Source organism: Oreochromis aureus, linkage group 7, assembly GCF_013358895.1.
Source record: "Oreochromis aureus strain Israel breed Guangdong linkage group 7, ZZ_aureus, whole genome shotgun sequence".
Lineage (NCBI taxonomy): Eukaryota > Metazoa > Chordata > Actinopteri > Cichliformes > Cichlidae > Oreochromis > Oreochromis aureus.
The window spans coordinates 64,369,739-64,389,678 of NC_052948.1; the positions used below are offsets into that span (position 1 = coordinate 64,369,739).

Consider the following 19,940-nt stretch of genomic DNA (forward strand, 5'->3'; position numbering starts at 1 on the left):
TTATTTGGATAAATTGAAAACCTGTTATGACACCAGTCATCGTCTTCTATTGGCTGCTCTCTTAAGGGGTTGTCGCAGTGGACCATCTGCCTCCATCTTCTCCTATCCCAGCATGCTCCTCTGTCACTCCATCCCTCTGCATGTTGCCCTGCACTACACCCTCGAACCTCCTCTGAGGTCTTCCTCCTTTCCTCCTGCCTTCCAGCTTCATCTTCCTGTAAACCTTCCCTATTAACTCTTGCTGATATCTTTCTGTCCCAAATCACCCCTGACACTCTTCGCCCACTCCACCCTGCTTGCACTATCCTCTTCAACTCTCTTGCACTGTCTGTTACTTTGGATGCTTGACCCCATCCAAATGGGAATCCCCCACCACATGACAGCACCACTTCATTTGCTTCTCTGCTATTCCGGACTTCTTCATGCAGTACCAAAGTTAATAAAATAATAAATAGATAAATAAAAATGTAGTCTTTTAAATTGTTAAATAGATGGCACAATAAAAGTTTTTTGTTTTCAGGGTTGACTTCCTGTTTGATACTTGCCACACCCATCTATGGCATGCCACACCAAGATTTCACAGCTAAAGTTTATTTTTTTTAAAAAGCAGAAAAGAAAACACAGTTTAGTTCAAACTCTTTATTTCCACTCATGGCAGTATATAAACCCTGCCCATTTCCACTTTTGGCTGAATGGGACCGTTTTTAAAAAGCCCCGGTCACGCATAAACAGGAGTTTTGGAGTTTCCGAGGCGGCCGTGAACGCAGCAAACGGATCAAGCTGGAGGAGCGTAAAAAGTGAACGCGAGCAGGAGCCGCGAGGACAACAAGTTAGCGCGGATAATGGGACCATTGTGCTCCAGCAAGGCAGATCGCAGGCGTGTTTATTGAGCCGTCACATGCCGCCGGACAACTTTTAGCTCGGATTCAGTCGTCGTTTCGTTTGGCGGGTCAGTTAGAAACAGAGTTCTGCTTTCAGTCGGATGTCAGTGAGTGAGACAGGTCACTTTTAAAGACAGGCAGGCAGACAGGTCGGCTGCACGGCTTCCGCTGGGGGACATTTCGGCTCCGTTCAGTTCAATGTCCACAGTAAACTGCACGGAGGAGCTGGACTTCAGACTCATCTTCGAGGAAGACGGCAGGCAGACGGCAGGTACGTGTCATTTTCTCGACGTTAGTTAGCAATTTGTCGGCGGCGTCAAGCTAGAGCTAACGGGAGCGCCACCGGAGGTGCACGGCTTTGGCCTTCAAAATAAAACACGGCAGGAAACCGGACCGAGACTTTTGAAGCTGTCGCAAAACTTGTCAGATGTTCATTTTTATTTTGTGGTGAATATTTCTAGATTTTACCCGCTGGGTTCGCTATCATATACTCTAAGGTTCAGTCAGTATAATCAAACCGTTACATTACATTATTTAATAAATGTACCCCCAGTAGCAAGTAGACATTGGACTGTCTGAGATGTTCTTTTACATTTCCTTAAAAATGTTTGCCTGATATTTACAATTCTTTTTCCTGTAAAGTACTCTACTCATTTTAAATCACCTCAAAAACATATTCATTGTTTAAAATGTTAAAATGCTAAAATAGAAATATGAGCATGACTGGCACAATTTTATCTCCATGGACTGTATTTCATGGTGTAATAATAAACAGCTTTGTAATAATCTACTAAACTGTGGAAACTGTAGCTGTTTGTATAAATGACAGGTTTAATGACCTGCAGCTGTTTGTCTAATGACAGGGATTATTGTTCTCGTATTTCAAGCAGCTATGACAGTGATTAATTATTACTTTAGTCAGTAATCAGTTTATAATCCCAAAACAGTCCAGAAACACGTCACTATACTCTAATACTTTGTGCAATTTTACTTTGAAAATCCCGACCGGATGTTGTGATTTTCTGTTTTGGTCGACGTGACACATCAGCTGTCTGCTGATAAATGTGGATCAGGAGGTGAATAGAGGGCCAAACCAGCTTCTTCTTCACTTCCTGCCTGACGTATTGATAAACTTACCGATCAATCAGCAGATTCATTAATGATGTCTCAACTGAAAACCATCAATAGATATTTTAACGTTTAAGTCATCTGACCTTTACTACAAAAGCTCTTAATGTTGACTGAAATTATACTGAACTTCTTTTTTTCTTTTTTTTACATCTCATCTGCATTTTATTTTTCAATAAATCAATTTATGGAAAATAAGATTCAGAAAATAGGGGAAAAATCACAGAAACCTCACTTTAGTCCAGACTTCACCATAAAAGTCAAAAATACTTACTTTGTTCAAACTTGATTAAAAAAAAAAAAAAAAAAAGTAATCAGTTGATTCATCAGATAGACAGTGGATGAACATATAACACATCGAAGTAAGAGGAAGTTGCAGTTTTGAATTAATGTCCACGAATAGCAACATATGTGGCGTGTTGGTGGCTTTAAGTCTTGTGTGTGCAACCCGAAATCTATCGGGTGGTTTCCTGCTCGTTAAAAGTTTACTCCCCACCAATCATGTTGGAAGGAAAATCAACAGATTGTCATTTAAAAAAAAAACCCAAAAACATAGGGAGGGTTCAATTTACTCATGCATAAAATACATTTGTTTATGAAATGGTTAGAAATAACAGGAAGATGCTTTTCGCTACGATAACACAGACGTCGCCCAAAAGCTGTGATTTAAATGGAAAAAACCCCTGACTAAGAAGTCTTTTTGCAACATTCCGGAAAGTGAGAATTAGTTGTATTTTCAGTTTCTCGTGACTGATGTACTCATAACAGCATGCTGTTTTAAATGCTTGGTTACTGAGGGGCAGCCAATCAGAAAGGGGACTGGAATACACTCTACTTGTGTATGGCATCTGTCATAGAAATAGATGATGCCAGATATTGTAGGGTTTGCCTTACAATATAAAGCACCTTAAGGCGACTGTTGTTGTGATTTGGCGCTATATAAATAAAATTGAATTAAAATGAATAAAATGTAAAAGAATACAACAGACGGAGCGTAGACTATAGCTGCCTGATATGTCTAACACTTAAAGAAAGTACACTTTGTTTATTGTTTGTTTCAACTTCATTTATTAAGAGTCTGTAACTATAGCTCCACAAACGCATTGCCTGTGACAGCCCTGATATAAAATAACAAATTATAACCGACTTCCTGTGAGAGTTTCCATAGAGTAACATAAGAAGATTGTATTGAAGTCCTATGATGCACAGCTACTCTAGTAGAGTCCAAGAATAAAAGCATGAAGCTGGAACGGAGCAGAAGAGGTCAACTTTAAATTGTCACATTTTTCAAACATTTATGCATTTGTTTGCATTTGATGCACCATAGACGAGATATTTTCAGGAACACCTCATACTCATACCTGTGCAGAAAAGCCTGCGTGACGTGCTGTCAGTACTTTTGATTTTTATCATCAGCTAAAAGCACCTAGCTGGCATTTTTTGCATTACAACAAGCTCCAAACCTGCCTTTGTCTCCTTGTCAGTTTCACACTGTCAGCAGGTCAAGTTTCTTTTAGGAGTGATGTTTGGTTTCAGAGAGCTGGCTCAGCTTCTGAATTCATACTGTAGCTTTGATTATCTGCTTGTTCAGTGCTGATGCGCTGACCCTGTTTCCTGATCTGAGTGTTTTCTGCATTTGATGTTTAACCTGCTGCAGGTCCCACTCTCTCGTTTTTCTTTATCAATAGTTCATCGAGCTTTCTGAAGGTCTAAATTGGCTCTTCAGACACTTTACTAGGAGCCTGTTTCAAAAATACCGGTTTCTTTAGTTAAATCTATGAAAAGTGTCAAAAGAAGAATCCATTCTTAATTAAGGGTAGCAGGAGGAAAGGCTGAGGTATGAAACGTATACAAGAATTGGACTGAAAGTGGGCCTGATGGAGCGATGGATCCAGATCACAGGCAGTATGGATGGAGGAGGTCAGGAGAGAGGTCCAACAGTGAGGCTCCAGCCGTCTGTGAGACACAGTGGGGGGTCGGTCATGGTTTCAGCCAGTGCTGTTGGAGATCTTTGTTAAAACTGAGGAATTATGAATGCAGCAAAGTCAATTTGATCCACCGTACAGTAACATCTGTAATATCTGTGTCTCATTTGGATATTAGGTTTGTTCTTAGTTGACATCACCTGTGCTAAATCCAAAGTATTTCGACGGATATTCTCAGATGTTTGGTCTGTTTTTGGCGTCTTCTTCCTGCCGTTCGATGGCGTTTGCGGGGGACCCTCAGCAGGAACTTTGGGAGAACACAGGGATCGTTTTTAGCTGAAAGAATTTGGACCGTTTTTCACTCTCAGTGGTTCCTCAGAGGTTTTTTGAAGGAGTATTTGGAGCCAATAATGACTAATGAGGACAAAGCTGTGGTTTGCTCCTGACAAATTTTGTTGTCCTGCTATTATAAATGTAATAACACTTTATTATTTCCCACCAGTCGGTTCTTACTTTGACAGTTTTATATCAGACTGCTGACACAGTAAACTAAAGTAAATCCTTGGACTTGGAGGAATAATCAGTTGTGATTTTGAGCAGATGTGATGTTATTGGCAGCTCGTAGGTCATGAAATTAAAGTTGAGACACTTGTTTAATCGGTTTGTAGATGGACAGAAAAACAGCGAGCAGCTATTTTTACTTTCTTTGGTTCTTTTGTCAAACAGAAACAGACACTGAAGGAATCGTATGCAACTCTGAAAAGTTTTCACTGGTTTCTCTTGAATTTTTGACACTTCGTTCAGCAAATCTAAATAACACATCTGTTCTGAATGTCCTGCAGGCTGACTTTAAAGACTGGCAGACAAGCAGCTTCAGCAGCTCTGAGGGATGAATGGATGCATAAACTGTTAGATGGTCGGAGGGAGGGGTGAGGTGATTAGATGTGCAGATAGATTACGGACAGGTCAGCAGATGGCTACTGCAGATGTGTTCGTGTTGTCTGCATGCGCTTCAGGCAGCGTGCTGCCGTGCATCTCTGCTGGCAGGTTTTACTTCCTGGTTTGCTTGTTTTTTTTGTTTTAACCGCTCTGTGACACCCAGCTGCTGGCAGGTATCACCTCCTCCCCCTCTGTCTGCACTCAAACGGGGTAACTGTTGCATCAGATCTCATTTATTTCTACTCGGCGAGTGGAGCTACTGAAGCAGATCACAGTTGGAGCTTTCATGCCTTCTTTGCATACACACTGCAAGGTGTGTGTGTGTGTGTGTGTGTGTGTGTGGGTATTAATAGTAGTGTTGTAGTAGGGCGTGTATGCAGCTGTGTGAATGCATTTACTCAACTGTTGGAGATAATCTGTCGCCATAATTACCTCGGTGCAAGTCGAGTCGGACCGAGACGGCGTTACTGAAAATAGCTGAATAATGCATCACGAATCACGTCGTCACAGACACTACAAAGCAAATAGTAAACAATCAGCAGGCAGACAGGAAGTGGTTCTCCTCTGGAGGTTGTTTGGTTGGTTTGGGATTTCATAAAACTTTTTTAAACCACATTCAGTATCAGTTCCCTTATCGGATCTCATTTTTGGGCATCTAAAAAGTTATAAATGACCACAAATCAGAGCGTCAGTGTGTCAGGACCTCTGTGGTCACACAAGATGCTCATTTCCATCTCTGACAGACCTTTGTGGTTTATTGCCAACTTTAATTTGATCAAAAAAATAAAAATATCCTGGATTATATTACTACATGTGTCTTTGGTGCACATGAGGTGTTCTCCTGCCTTTGCAGGTTCCTACTGCATGAGCACCCTCGGTCCACGTTCAGTAAAGACTCAGTCTGAGTTGGCATATTTGATTTACTGAGAGAATCAGATTAAGAAGTGTATCGTTTCCCTATAATATTTTCAGGGGAATCTGAGATGGTCAGGTGTAAAGTTTTTGTTTTTAAATTTGATTAAAAATGAGATGGAATAAGCCAGATACTGAAAACCCTCAGAAACAAGCCTCAAAGAGTCAACAGAACATCACCAGGCTGATTTTAGATTGCACTTTATCAAGCCAAGTAACAAAGCCAAGCTTTGTTAAAGAAATGTATTTTACACTTCCCGTTTAGCCTGGCCTCCCACCCTGATCGGGGAACATGAAACCTTCAGATTATTTTTCCCAACTACGCCTCTGTAGTTCCTGCCTGACTCAGCCATTTCCTCTGGTTGCGTCTATAGCTCCATCACTTTGAGATTTGGCCCAAAGAAGCATATTTGTTTATTGTCTCTTCTGACCTCTTCGAACTTGGAAAACTTGTTCTCAGTCCTTCATCTGTCTCAAAATTTTCGAGAAAAACGGTGATTAGACACTCATTGATGACACTGAATGACCAAAGTTATGGCGACCTTGTGATTTTGTTACCTTTGAAATGGTTGGTTTGGAGACAGGGAGCGGGTCTGCAGTCACTCGCGGTCAGTTGCTGTCTTCAAAGTGACTTTGGTGCGCTAAGACGGTAGTAAGATTGAGTCAGTCTGCTACTGAATGGGGTCAAATTGGCAATTACACCCATTCTGTTTGTGATAATCCACTGTGATCTGCAAAAATCACAAAGCTGTTGTCGTCTGCATACAGAGAAATGCTCTTTAACTTCTTAAATTCAAAGTCCAGACAGAAGCTCACATAGCTGCAACAGACATTCCTCCACAAATGGTGACGTAGTTGATGCAGGATTGTGATTTAACAGCAAAATGACCCTGGCAACCTTGCTTTTATATATAAGAGGCCAGTTGGCAAGCAGATTAGTCCACTACCTAGTTGCAAAGAGACACGTTGTACAGGTCCTTCTCAAAAAATTAGCATATTGTGATAAAGTTCATTATTTTCTGCAATGTACTGATAAACATTAGACTTTCATATATTTTAGATTCATTACACACAACTGAAGTAGTTCAAGCCTTTCATTGTTTTAATATTGATGATTTTGGCATACATAACTCATGAAAACCCAAAATTCCTATCTCAAAAAATTAGCATATCATGAAAAGGTTCTCTAAACAGGCTATTAACCATCTGGATCAACGAATTCACTCTAAACACCTGCAAAAGATTCCTGAGGCTTTTAAAAACTCCCAGCCTGGTTCATTACTCAAAACCGCAATCATGGGTGAGACTGCCGACCTGACTGCTGTCCAGAAGGCCATCATTGACACCCTCAAGCAAGAGGGTAAGACACAGAAAGACATTTCTGAACGAATAGGCTGTTCCCAGAGTGCTCTTCAGGGCCCCTCAGTGGGGAGTCTGTGGGAAGGAAAAAGTGTGGCAGAAAACGCTGCACAACGAGAAGAGGTGACCGGACCCTGAGGAAGATTGTGGAGAAGGACCGATTCCAGACCTTGGGGGACCTGCTGAAGAAGTGGACTGAGTCTGCAGTAGAAACATCCAGAGCCACCGTGTACAGGCTTGTGCAGGAAATGGGCTACATTTGCCGCATTCCCCAGGTCAAACCACTTTTGAACCAGAAACAGCGGCAGAAGAGCCTGACCTGGGCTACAGAGAAGCAGCACTGGACTGTTGCTCAGTGGTCCTAAGTATTTTTTCGGATGAAAGCAACTTTTGCATGTCATTCGGAAATCAAGGTGCCAGAGTCTGGAGGAAGACTGGGGAGAGGGAAATGCCAAAATGCCTGAAGTCCAGTGTCAAGTACCCACAGTCAGTGATGGTCTGGGTGCCATGTCAGCTGCTGGTGTTGGTCCACTGTGTTTTATCAAGCGCAGGGTCAATGCAGCTAGCTATCAGGAGATTTTGGAGCACTTCATGCTTCCATCTGCTGAAAAGCTTTATGGAGATGAAGATTTCATTTTTCAGCACGACCTGGCACCTGCTCACAGTGCCAAACCCACTGGTAAATGGTTTACTGACCATGGTATTACTGTGCTCAATTGGCCTGCCAGCTCTCCTGACCTGAACCCCATAGAGAATCCGTGGGATATTGTGAAGAGAAAGTTGAGAGACGCAAGACCCAACACTCTGGATGAGCTTAAGGCCGCTATCGAAGCATCCTGGGCCTCCATAACACCTCAGCAGTGCCACAGGCTGATTGCCTCCATGCAACGCCGCATTGAAGCAGTCATTTCTGCAAAAGGATTCCCGACCAAGTATTGAGTGCATAACTGAACATAATTACTTGAAGGTTGACTTTTTTTGTATTAAAAACACTTTTCTTTTATTGGTTGGATGAAATATGCTAATTTTTTGAGATAGGAATTTTGGGTTTTCATGAGTTATGTATGCCAAAATCATCAATATTAAAACAATGAAAGGCTTGAACTACTTCAGTTGTGTGTAATGAATCTAAAATATATGAAAGTCTAATGTTTATCAGTACATTACAGGAAAATAATGAACTTTATCACAATATGCAATTTTTTTGAGAAGGACTTGTAGATGAGTTGTGCTTATTGGTGCATACTGACTCAGATTTATTGCCATGTGTCAGCAATCTGCCTGCATTTATAAATAAGATCCAAATGCTTTGCAGACCTTTTCCAATCTGTCTGAGATGTATTACAGTCAATCTGAACTGAACAACAGATGTCCAGAAACAAGTTGCCTCTCATCAGGCAACCTGTGCAATCACTGCAGAGGGTGAGAGTATTGCACACTCAGCTTCTGAGTGAAAGGTTGGACCTTGCAGCTGTTTCTAATCGGTCTCCACTGGAGAAATGCCTCCACAGTTTTTTCACATCTGAAATGCTTTTCTATGCGACACAGGACCGACTTCCAGGAGTGTATTTGAAGCTGAAGCACTTGTTTGGACGCTGAAGGTCTGTGAGGTTTATCTAAATAATACACCTCGCAGATTTATTGTGACACTAATGCTAATAATGACATTAGTATCAATAAAACCTTATCGATTTTTATCCCTGCCACCGCCAGCAAAGACATTCAGTCAACCACCAACATTTTTCCGTAGCTGCAAGGAGGCTGCTCTTCTATCCGGTGTGGCTCAGCCAATAAGCACCAAGTTTGCTTTTTGCTTTGTTCCCTGTTGGTTACATTGTTAGCTTCAAAGTGTTCCCATCTGTTCCAGTTATTGACAGCTTGGAAAGCCAAAATTGATCAAGAACCTTAAATGATGAAAATTTGCAAAGGGCAGTGGTTCCCAAACTGTCAGGGAACTGCAGCTGGGCTAAAAGTACTACATTAAAAAGAAGAACTTGAAAATTTCTGCTTTGAATTAAATATAAAATTGCTGTTAAATAATTGCATTTTTGTTTAAAAAAAAAAGTAACAAAACCAATGAAACAAAGCAATGAGAGTTTAAAAAATGACATCATTCATCATTTTTGGACCTTTTTTGATCCTGAAATCATGACACATCTCACCGTTGGTGAGAGAACTGGAATGAAGTTGAAGCTTCAATCAAGCAAATCAACAGAAGATCAAAATGAATCGACAGAGGAGGAGGAAATGCGTCACGGCGGGCTTATGTGGTGATCACAGTTGTGATAATTGGGATAAAACAATGTTTTATCACATTCTGTTTTGTTGTAGTGATCTTTACGCGCGTTGGTTTCTCTTTGCCTTTTTTGGAAGTTTTTATGTCGAATCATATAATGACAGGAAGTCAGCCTGCATCAAACATTTAAAATACTCGATCAAAGATGTTGAAATTGTGAAACCGACTCTGTGGAAATGTGTGCAAGAACAAAACTGAAGATTAATGATGTTGCTTTTACATCTGTAGCCATTACGTTTGTTGTAATCAGAAATCATTAGTTTGATAAACTAAGACATGACGGTCATTTTTACATTAAATGCAAACATATCGACAAGTGTTTTTCAGACTCAAAGCAGCTCCTCGGGCATGTGACTGCACACATAAGCGTGATTGGTCTGAATATAATAAAGGTGAAGAGTCTGATGCCTTTTAAATGTGAGTAAATTAAAGTCCACTGACTGTTCCTCTGGTGGATGGTCAATAAATTTACATAGAAAGGAAAAACTCTGAGTAATCTATATGTGCCAAACACTCATTTCCCAGTACGGCCCTCAGAGAAGATATTTAAATCTTTGCTCTATGAAGGTCACATTCTTGGGATGTGAGGATGGTCTTGTTTTTGAAATCCTGTTAAACTCTGCAGGAAACCCTGTGGACTTTATTTCCTCACCGCTTTGAGACTTCCTGCAGGTTCTCTCCTGGCGATTGATGAATATTACCTGTCAGGTGCAGTCGTTTGCTGCAGGACAGCTACACCATAATAAGAAAACCACACGTTTGCAATGTAAATGATCTCCCGCCTGATTTACATGTTGTTTTGTTTCCTCCGCTTCGCAGGTCCAGATCTCGATGTGAGGACGTTTCCCTCCTCCGCGCAGGCTCTGGTCGAGCAGCCCTTCATCCAGGAGCTGCAGAGTTCCCCCTCATGTTTCACCTCAGACCCACATGTTGGATACCAACTTCAGGGGCCCCAGTACGGTGCCCAGGTGAACCCCAGAGCCTTTGACTGCCCCAGCATCCAGATTACCTCCATTGCTCCAAACAACCATTTGGAGCCCGACAGTAGCCAAGATGTTTTGGCAGTGGGCGGGGCAGAGGGGGGTTACAGCGATGCATCCTGGTCCAGAGACCAGCTCTACCTCTCTCTGGAGCCCTGCTACCGGGATCCGGCTCTGTGCCCGAGCCCCTGCAGCAGCCTGTCCTCCAGGAGCTGGATCTCCGACCTCTCCTCCTGCGAGTCTTTCTCGCATACCTACGATGACGCGGAGGGGGAGCTGCCTGATGCCGCCCGCCTCGCTATGGGTTCCCCCCTCGGCTCGCCTTTTGGTTCCCCGGGATGCGGGGGCGGAGCCTTTGGGGTGGAGCTGTGGCAGCAGAAGTACCAGCATCCTTTGGCCTTCAACCCGGCGCTCTCGCCCCATCAGTCACCTCGCCAGTCACCTCGCCAATCACCCCGCCAGTCGCCGTGTCACTCTCCTCGCACCAGTGTGACAGAAGAGAGTTGGCTCAACCGCCGGCCCACTTCCAGGTAGGTATCGCCATGGAGACTAGATGGCTTAATTCATTTCAACCATTTCAAGACAAAATCACAACAGTACCCTTAAGTAATCGGTACTCCTTTTTTTTTTTTTTTTTTGTTAAGATTTTAAAAAATGTAAAAATAAATATAGTGTTATATATTAATAAATAATGAACTCCTAATGAGTAATCAGAGTTGTGATTAAAGATATGAAGTTTGGGAAGGGCTTGTTTAGCGAGTCAGGGGACGTTACATTACATTACAGGTGGGTTTAGGTTTATTAAACATAAAAAGTGTTTAATACAAGGAAAAACTGCCTAAACACATTCAGATGTGCATGTATGAGTCGTTGATCCCGCTCTGCTTTCTCAGGCCGTCATCCAGGCCAACCTCCCCCTGTGGTAAGAGACGCCACTCCAGCGCTGACCCTCATGCCCGCTCTCCGTCCCCTCACCACTCACCCAGCCCCACGCCAGGCGCCTCCCCACGGGGCAGCGTGACAGATGAAACCTGGGTGGGAAGCCCTGCCGGCGCCCTCGGACCCCTCCTCATGTGCGGATTTCCTGAGCTGGACGTTCCCTCCAAGACAAGGAGGACGTCGGGGAGCCAGTTGGTCCTCCTGGCAGGTCAAGTGGACGCCAGTCTGGAGTCCTTCCAGGATCCTCCCGCAGAAGAGGGGCGGGAACAAGAGGGCCTGGCCGAGCTCTTCCTTCAGGTGCCCTCCCACTTTACCTGGAACAAACCCAAACCCGGAAACCCCCCTCTGTTCAGGTGGGCATTACAGCATTCAGCAAATAGATTTGGGTGTAGTTCGGTTACTATCTGATGATCACATCTGTTTTCTCTGCCTTCAGGACCTCATCCCCCCCTCCTCTGGACTGGCCTCTGCCCAGCCAGTACGACCAGTGCGAGCTGAAGGTGGAGGTCCAGCCCAAGTCCTACCACAGGGCGCATTACGAGACGGAGGGCAGCCGCGGATCCATCAAGGCAGCTGCTGGACATCCTATCGTTAAGGTGCGTTCTCACTGACAGTTTGCTTTTAACCTGTTTTCTCACTGAGTTTAGGTTTATGCTAAGCTTGTTCTCAAGCTTGGTTTACTTTAAGGTGAGTTACCTTGGTACTGACTTAATTTGTGAGATTCAAGGGTGTTATAGAAATAAACTGAAATGATATTGGATTCTTTAAACTAACAAACAATAAAATAATCAGGAAACGTCAGCACAGCCACACTTTGGGGGCACAGAGGCGAAAGTTTACTGAGGCAAACTACAAGGAGAACAGCCAACTAAGGCTATTATCAGCTGAAATGAAAGTAAGAGCTTTCAGTGTTGGTGTGACAGAAGAGGGTGCATGTGATGGGTCAACATTAAAATAAAAACTGGACGCATTTTCACTCACCTGAAAAAGGAAAGACTGTTCTCACAGCAGCCATGTTGTTGGTCAGATGATGCTATTAAAATGCTCCAGAAGGTGTCAACAGCACAAACATATCCTGCCTAACAGACAGCTAGCAGCTACAGCGGTCTGAGGCTACGTCCACACTAATCCATTTTCGTTTGAAAACGCATCTTTTTCTCTCCGTTTTGGCCTCCCGTCCACACTGAGACGACGTTTTCAGTCAAGGAAAACGCAGCGTTTTGAAAATTCTCTCCAAAGCAGATACTTTTGAAAACGCTGTTTTTGCGTCGCAGTGTGGACAGCGAACACTGAGCTTTTTCGAAAACGAGACACATTGTAGTCATATGATGCAGTCATGTGACCAATTAAACCAAGATAGCAGAGGGCATTACACAGCAGTTTTTGTTTGACAGCCCTATTAAAGTCTGTACAGGCTCCAGATAGCTTTTCTTCAAATTCTTTAATTCTCACTCACTTTGGCAACTTTGTACTTTTGTGTTACTCGCAGCAACAACTCCACCTCATTGTTAGTGTTTTTTTGTTTAGTCTGTGGTAAGTTTAGGTTTCTGAAAATAAAAACCGTTCAGGTAGATGAAAACATGCTTCTGTACCTGCTCATTCAGTTTTCAGTACTCTGTAAAGAGTTAAGTTTAAGTCTGTGGCATAAATAATGATTTAATAAAAAGCTGAAAGCATCGAGATGATGGTGTACCACGGGAGATGAAATCACAGGTCAAATGAGGTCGCGTGCTTTGCTGATGTGTCGAGTGAACGGCCTGTGGATCAGACAACAGAGGCAGGCTGAGACAAGTAAAGCCTCCATCAAGGCCTCGCATGTAACGGACACCAGCAGGGCTATTCTGGGTGTCACATTCTCAGGCCGCCGCCGAGGCTAGAAAAGCTTCCTGCTGCAAGACGTGCTGAAACTCGCAGCGTTTACTGTCGAGAAAAAGGACAGCAGGTCACACAGGAAGCAGATAATCACACTCAGGGCTGCTGTTTAAATTTGTGAAATCTACAAAGGGCGACAGAGCTCGGCCTGTTCTTCAAATTCTCTTTATACCAAACTAAAGCTTGTTCTCTGGAAGAGGAATGTTTAACGTTAGTATATACATCCGCTCATAGCTAAGATGAATAAGGGTAGAAACTAAATGGTACAGTGACCTCTATCTTTATGATAAAGCAAATACTTAACAAGAAAATATTAAAAATATGAGTCTTTATAAAAGGGATGAAGCAGCTGAATATGCAGATGATTTAGATGATGTCCTAACTGCAGGTAAAGTCTGTAAATGTCACGATCGGTCGGGCCGTACCTGAAAGTTTTCATTTCCTCCTCTAAGAGATCCCAGCATTTCCCAGGATCCCTGTTCTTTGTTCCAGTCTGTTTAAATGCCGAATAATATGCAATCAATCATCATCAGAACTTTTCATGGCGAGACCTTTTATTAGGAAAGGATCTGCATTTCGACCTGGAATTACAGGTGTGTCATTACAGTAGGTCTAGACGAATAAACGAGTCGTATTCTCAGTTACATGTCAGAGTCAAAACAACAAAATGACCACACTAGTGCGGGCTACACCCAGCTCCCCCACCACATCCACCTGTTTTTGTTTCATTTATTTATGTTTAACTGTCAAGACAGAGTTTTTAAAAGTTATTTACAAGTTTATTTAAAGCAGTTGCTAATTTAGTGACCTTTGTTATAAGTCTGTAGCACTCGTCCTCTTAAAACAGTTTCTAGTGTTTGCTTTCATTTATGGTTATGACACAGGCTTTTTGTTTGGACTCTGAACTTTTTATATAACAATTGGAGGTATAAATGTAAGCCAGGCTGGCCTGTCCAAAGGTCAAAAATACACATAACACCTCTAATACTCGCTATTTATTAATTGATTAAAATAGTAACTGTTAGATTTCTCTTTCAGTTCTCCTTCTTTTCCTTCTGCTAATCTGACCACAGTCGTTTTCTCTCCGTCTCAAACATGCTTCGTGTGTCCACTCCAGCTTTATTTATGGCCGGGATCTTTTCAGTTCAGATATCACACTTTTGCTTTGCGATAAGCTTTTTAATATCAACACCCTTCCTGAGGACTTGTGACACCAATAAACACCAATGATCAAGGCCACTTACAGCTGAACATGCACATAATGCTGCCTCCTGCGTGTTCGGAGGATATTGTGTTAATCATCAGGTCTTTCCTCCTCTGTACTCTTCTCTTCCCGTCATTCCTGCACGAGTTATTCCTGGTTTCATTTGCCCAAATGTTTTTGTGTTGTTGTTTTTCTACCTTTCAAGACAAATATCACAAAGTGCTCTGCAACAAAATGCTGAAAAACAAATGCTCTGCCTCCTTTAGCTTTTGGCCTTGATGCACAGGCCCTGATCACATGACCTCAGGGACCGCTGGGGATGATGTATGTTGGTGGTTGTCTGTGCAGAGCTCTGAAAGTCAAAACTAGAAGTCTCTGATGTAGAACAAATGGGGCTTAACAGGATCTCATCGGCATAGAGGTGACGAGAAATGTTAAAGGTGCTCAGGCCCCAAAACTGAACCTTGTGGCACACCGTAGGCAGGGGGAGTGGAAGGAGGTCTTAACTTGGTAGCAGTCACAGAAAATGCTCGTTCAGACAGACATGAGGAGAACCTCTCCGAAGCAGAGGCCGCCTCCCTCACTTCATCGCTTTGGACCTCATGCTGAGAGTTCCAGTGAACGGCTAACACATGGAATCATCTCAGAGTCTTTTCTCTGCTTAATTTGTCCTGGAATATTTAGGAAGTAGGCCTCACCAGACCATGAAACTTACTTCTGAGCCTCTGAAAATGGGCCTCTGTATAAAAGCGACTGTACTTCCTAAACAGCTGTTGCAGTATTTTTGTTTGGTGGTAAAAATGCATCATTGTCCAAAAACCATGAAACCATTTCTTTAAATAAAGGTCTGACCACTGACGTGTATCCCTCAGGTGGCCTTTATGCTAAAATAACCACACATCTGTTTTGTTTTTTTCCCATGAAAAAATTACCTGTACTGATCCGGCCAGGACGAAATGAATCATTGTAAAACTGCACTGATCTCCTGTGAGGTATCACACGTCAGCTTCACATCCAACAGTTTAAAGTAATTTGGAGTCCAGACCGTGACGTTTCAGAGAGTCGAACAACAGCGGTGTCGAGGTGTTTGTCAGGATGCAGCTGCTTATCAGCTCGTCTTTTTTCCTTTCCTGTAGTTGCACGGATGCAGCGAGCAGCGGGTCGGTCTGGTGCTGTTCATTGGCACCGCGGACGACCGATACCTTCGTCCTCACCCCTTCTACCAGGTCCACCGAGTGACGGGGAAGACGGTCACCACCATGTGCCAGGAGAAAATTATGGATTCCACTAAAGTCCTGGAGATCCCTCTGCTTCCAGAGAACGACATGTCTGCCAGGTAACGATCACAAACCCTATAAGCCACGCACTGTAACTCAGGTGCTCCTCATATTGTTTCAGCACAGAGAAGAGCTTTGAATGCCTGAAGAAAGACAATCAAATCAAATATTGACTTTTAAACATGCTGCTTCTCCATGTATATTTCTGTTTTCTGATTTTTCCTAACAACGTCTAAAGAAAGGGCAGGGGTCTCGATGCTTTTGCACAGCACATCAAACCATTTACATACAGCTGCTAATTATACTTGATGCTCAGCTGCCCACACCCTGGCTCCAGCTCAGTCTTTATCACGCTCCCAATGATATCGATCTTCACACCAGCCTCGCTGCCAGAAAACCTTTTGTTACTTTTTTTTCTTCCTCTGAGCAACAAAACACATGGTAACAATTTCCCAAAAATGATCGAAACAATGATCCCAAAACTGGAGAGAGCAATTTTACTTTGAACACAAAGACAGAAACATTCAGGACGTTTGATCTGTTGTTCTGTTTCGTGATCGAGGCACCTACAAGGTTTCGAGCTCTGATAAAATCCTGAGAAGTCATTTAGAGGAGGGGAAATTACAAAGAGCAGCTGTTTGTGACAGGAAGTAACATCGATAAGAACTCGATGGTTTTAAAAAAAAATACAAATATACAGCCGCTGTCTCTTTAGGCTTAACGAAGGTCAGGAAGCCAGATTAGAAAGCGCAGTAAAATATAAAGAGCTGTGGTACAGAGTCTAGACACACTGTAGAGGAGGCAGGAAGCATGTAAATAATGTCACCGTAATCTCAAACATTTAAAGAAGGAAGCCTTTACATAAGGCAATAACGTTAGTCTGCTGCTCGTTTGCAGGCAGCGTGAGTGAGCTTTGAGTGGTCATGACCACAGGATGGCTTTGCTGTGAGCTCCATTATTCAGTAACTAGTAGTAGTACTACCCATATATGGTGGTGTTGGGTTAAAGCTGTAAATAAGGACCTTGTGTTCACAAAATGGTTTGTACAGATCCTTGAGGCCTTTTGTTCTCGTGTCAGCAACTTTCAGCCATGCTGTGGTTTTCAGGCACGTCAGGCTCATTTAACAAAACTCTAATAAGCTGAGGTGTTTGTAGTCAGATGGGTCACTCCTCTGTGGATCTTGTTTCACCGGTTTCTCGCTCCCACACTTCAGCTTCATACCTTGCACATTCTTCTCTGCAGCTGGCAGGAATGTGGACCTGAACCACAGTGCACACAGCGCGAGCTCTGGTCCATGTGTGGACAGGTAGTTAGTAGAGATGGCACGATGCCACTTTTTTTATGTCCGATACCGATATCATAAATTTGGATATCTGCCGATACCGATATGAATCTGATATAGTGTATTTTTTAATCAATAAAATTGTTTTTTTAATATCTTGCTGCATTTTGTATAAGTTCATACTCAAGTAAAAAAAAAAAAACAGCAAAAAAAAACAAAACACTAAATCTATTCTGTTATACCTGTATGCAAAAATACACTGCACCCAAAATATTTCATAGTTCAGCAACACTGATCAATCTAATAAACTTAAACCTGCTCCATCCTCCCTATTCTGGTATTTTAAAGAGTACTTAGCAGAAGGGAACCACCCTCCACCTCATGATGCTTAATCAACTTTAATTTGATGCACGTGTTTTAAAAAAAAAAAAAAAAAAAAAAAAAAAAGCACAGAAATCAATTATTTTTCTACAATAATTACATAGATTCAGCGTCTTTCTTCAACAGAATTGCAGACTGCACAGATGGTACCTTCCCAAAACTTAATAGTTACTATATATAATAATCATACATGAAAACTTTGGGTGTAAGATTCAGATAATTATTTAATAACAGCCAGACATTTTAAATGAGAATAAGAAAGAAAAGTATGTCTTTGTGCCCCCTTTTCCCTGTTCATGCCCTATCGGCCCCCCTGGCTAAACTTTGCTAGATCCGCCCCTGCACAGTTACCAGCCGTCAGCTACGTAGAAAAGGATCCTGGTGTAGAAAGTAATATTAAATACATTCTAACAACAGCTTATCAAGCTTAAACGTGCTGCTGTTGTTCCGCCGCTGGTTTCCTCTTTCTGGTGCAAAGTGGGCCAAAAACAAAGAAGAGAGACGGACTCGCGACAGAAAAGCCGATCAGCTGATCATTGATCAGTTTCATGATTGAAGTAGCAGCAGGAGAGAGAGGGAGAGAGAGAGGCAGTCGCTCCATATATCGGTTGTTAAGCTTAACGTGGGAACGCTTTACAAACATTCAGAGATGAACTTACACACTTGCTTTACTTCTCTCTGGGATAACTTCCTCGGAGATGAAATGCTGGTTTGGTAGCGAGGCTACAAATACACACAGCCGCTCTATCACGTGAGCACACTGCTGCGACGTGCTACGGTTATGAGCCGAGTTACGCCGTGTCGCAAGTTTTGTGAGGTGCTTTTTTGATATTTAATGGATCGGATTACATTTTTTTTTTTTTTATTTCTCTCCGATATCCGATCCAGTAATTTATGTCAGCATCGGACCGATACCGATACGTAATATCGGATCGGTCCATCTCTAGTAGTTAGCAGATGAAACGATGCGTTCTGATAAACGGTGCGTTTTTTGTCGTAGCATCGACTGCGCCGGCATCCTGAAGCTGCGTAACGCTGACATCGAGCTGAAGAAAGGAGAGACGGACATCGGGCGGAAGAACACGAGGGTACGGGTGGTGTTCAGGGTCGCCATCCCTCAGCCCGACGGCCAGATTCTGTGGCTGCAGACGGCGTCGATTCCCGTGGAGTGCTGTGAGTCTCGCAAACAGGAAGCTTGTGTTCCTCAGTTCTGTTTCCTCTGCAGCACAGAGATATGTAATAAAGTCCTAAAATAAACCTGCTGCTTTTCAGCCCAGCGCTCGGGTCAGGAGCTCCCTCAGGTGGACAGCTTCAGTCCAGCCAGCGGCTCCGTGGAGGGAGGAGAGGAGCTGCTCATAACCGGTCCCAACATTTCTGCTCAGTCCAGGGTTGTTTTCATGGAGAGAGGGCCTGGTAAGATCACTTTATTAATTTACTGCAGCTTTAATAAGGTTACATAAACTTCTGTGAGATTTGTCTGAAGGTCTAACTCGTGTGTTTTATCCCCTCAGATGGAAGATCGCTGTGGGAAACCGATGCCAGAGTCGTGTCTGAAAAATGCAGCGGAGTAAGTACGAGGAGTTGATGGTGATGCAGCACACGGACGGAGAGAAAATGAAAGACTTAAGAATCCCAAACTTTTTGTTCTCCCTTGAGTTTGAAAATGAGCTCCAACTCGAGCAGCTGTTGCAGTAAATCAGTGCAAACACTCATCGAGGCAGCGTCGGCATCTTTGAGAGGCGAAAAAACACAAAAGTTTACATTTATTTCGTTCTTTTCCTCAAACAAAAACTCAACTCTTCATGTTTCAGTTCACTTACCATCCTGACTTCCAGCAATGATGAAAACAAAATGACTGGGTTCTCACAACAAAGTTCTTGTTCTGACTTGTGCTGTAAATCAAGCGCACCCTCCCATATACAGCTGTACGCTTTGACCCCGCTCTGAAGGCTCAGGCTCACTCTGAGTTTGTTCAGCTGGATATGAGATCGGGGACGGATGAGCAGCTTTAGGCAGAGCTCAACTGAAATGTTTGTTGGCTCCAATCAATCAGTCCATTTTTATTTGTCAAAAGTCCTTGGGGAGGAGGTAGAGCAAGGAGGTATTTACTAATTGGAAAGTTGTTGGTTTGATCCCGTCTGCATGGTGAGATGCTAACCCCAAGTTGCTCTCTGATGCGTTCTCTGGAGTGTGACTGTTAGAAGCACAGAAGGAAGTGAGTGTATGAATCTGTGAACGAGGCATGTTGTGTAAAGCTCCGAGTGCTCAGGTAGAGGAAGTGTATATAAGAACCAGCCCATGTCCATTCACAGACGAGTCATAATAAAACAAATACAATGAATCTCCAAAAGTTGATTCTGTTCATCTGGACGTAGCGTTTTGTGGGAGAAACGTTTCTCCCACAAAAGCGCCACGTCCAGATGAACAGAATCAACTTTTGTAGATTTACTTACCTGGATGATTGAGCATGCATCAAGACAAATACAATGAAGAAATGCAGATTTATTACACCTCCAGCGACTCTCTTTGGCCCCGCCTACATCCACAGACATCCAGTGACCAAG

At 42.9% G+C, this 19,940-nt stretch overlaps 1 protein-coding gene across 1 annotated transcript in view; it reads left to right on the forward strand.

The window, feature by feature from the left end:
* Positions 1-615: 615 nt before the first annotated feature.
* nfatc3b (nuclear factor of activated T cells 3b) overlaps positions 616-19,940 on the forward strand; it is a 25,369-nt gene continuing 6,044 nt past the window's right edge. Inside the window, exons 1-8 of the mRNA XM_031733267.2 lie at positions 616-1,152; positions 10,260-10,950; positions 11,314-11,712; positions 11,796-11,955; positions 15,572-15,771; positions 18,377-18,549; positions 18,649-18,789; positions 18,888-18,943. Coding sequence (XP_031589127.1) covers positions 1,080-1,152; positions 10,260-10,950; positions 11,314-11,712; positions 11,796-11,955; positions 15,572-15,771; positions 18,377-18,549; positions 18,649-18,789; positions 18,888-18,943 — 1,893 coding nt within the window. The 5' untranslated portion in view covers positions 616-1,079. The remainder of the gene's footprint in view (positions 1,153-10,259; positions 10,951-11,313; positions 11,713-11,795; positions 11,956-15,571; positions 15,772-18,376; positions 18,550-18,648; positions 18,790-18,887; positions 18,944-19,940) is intronic.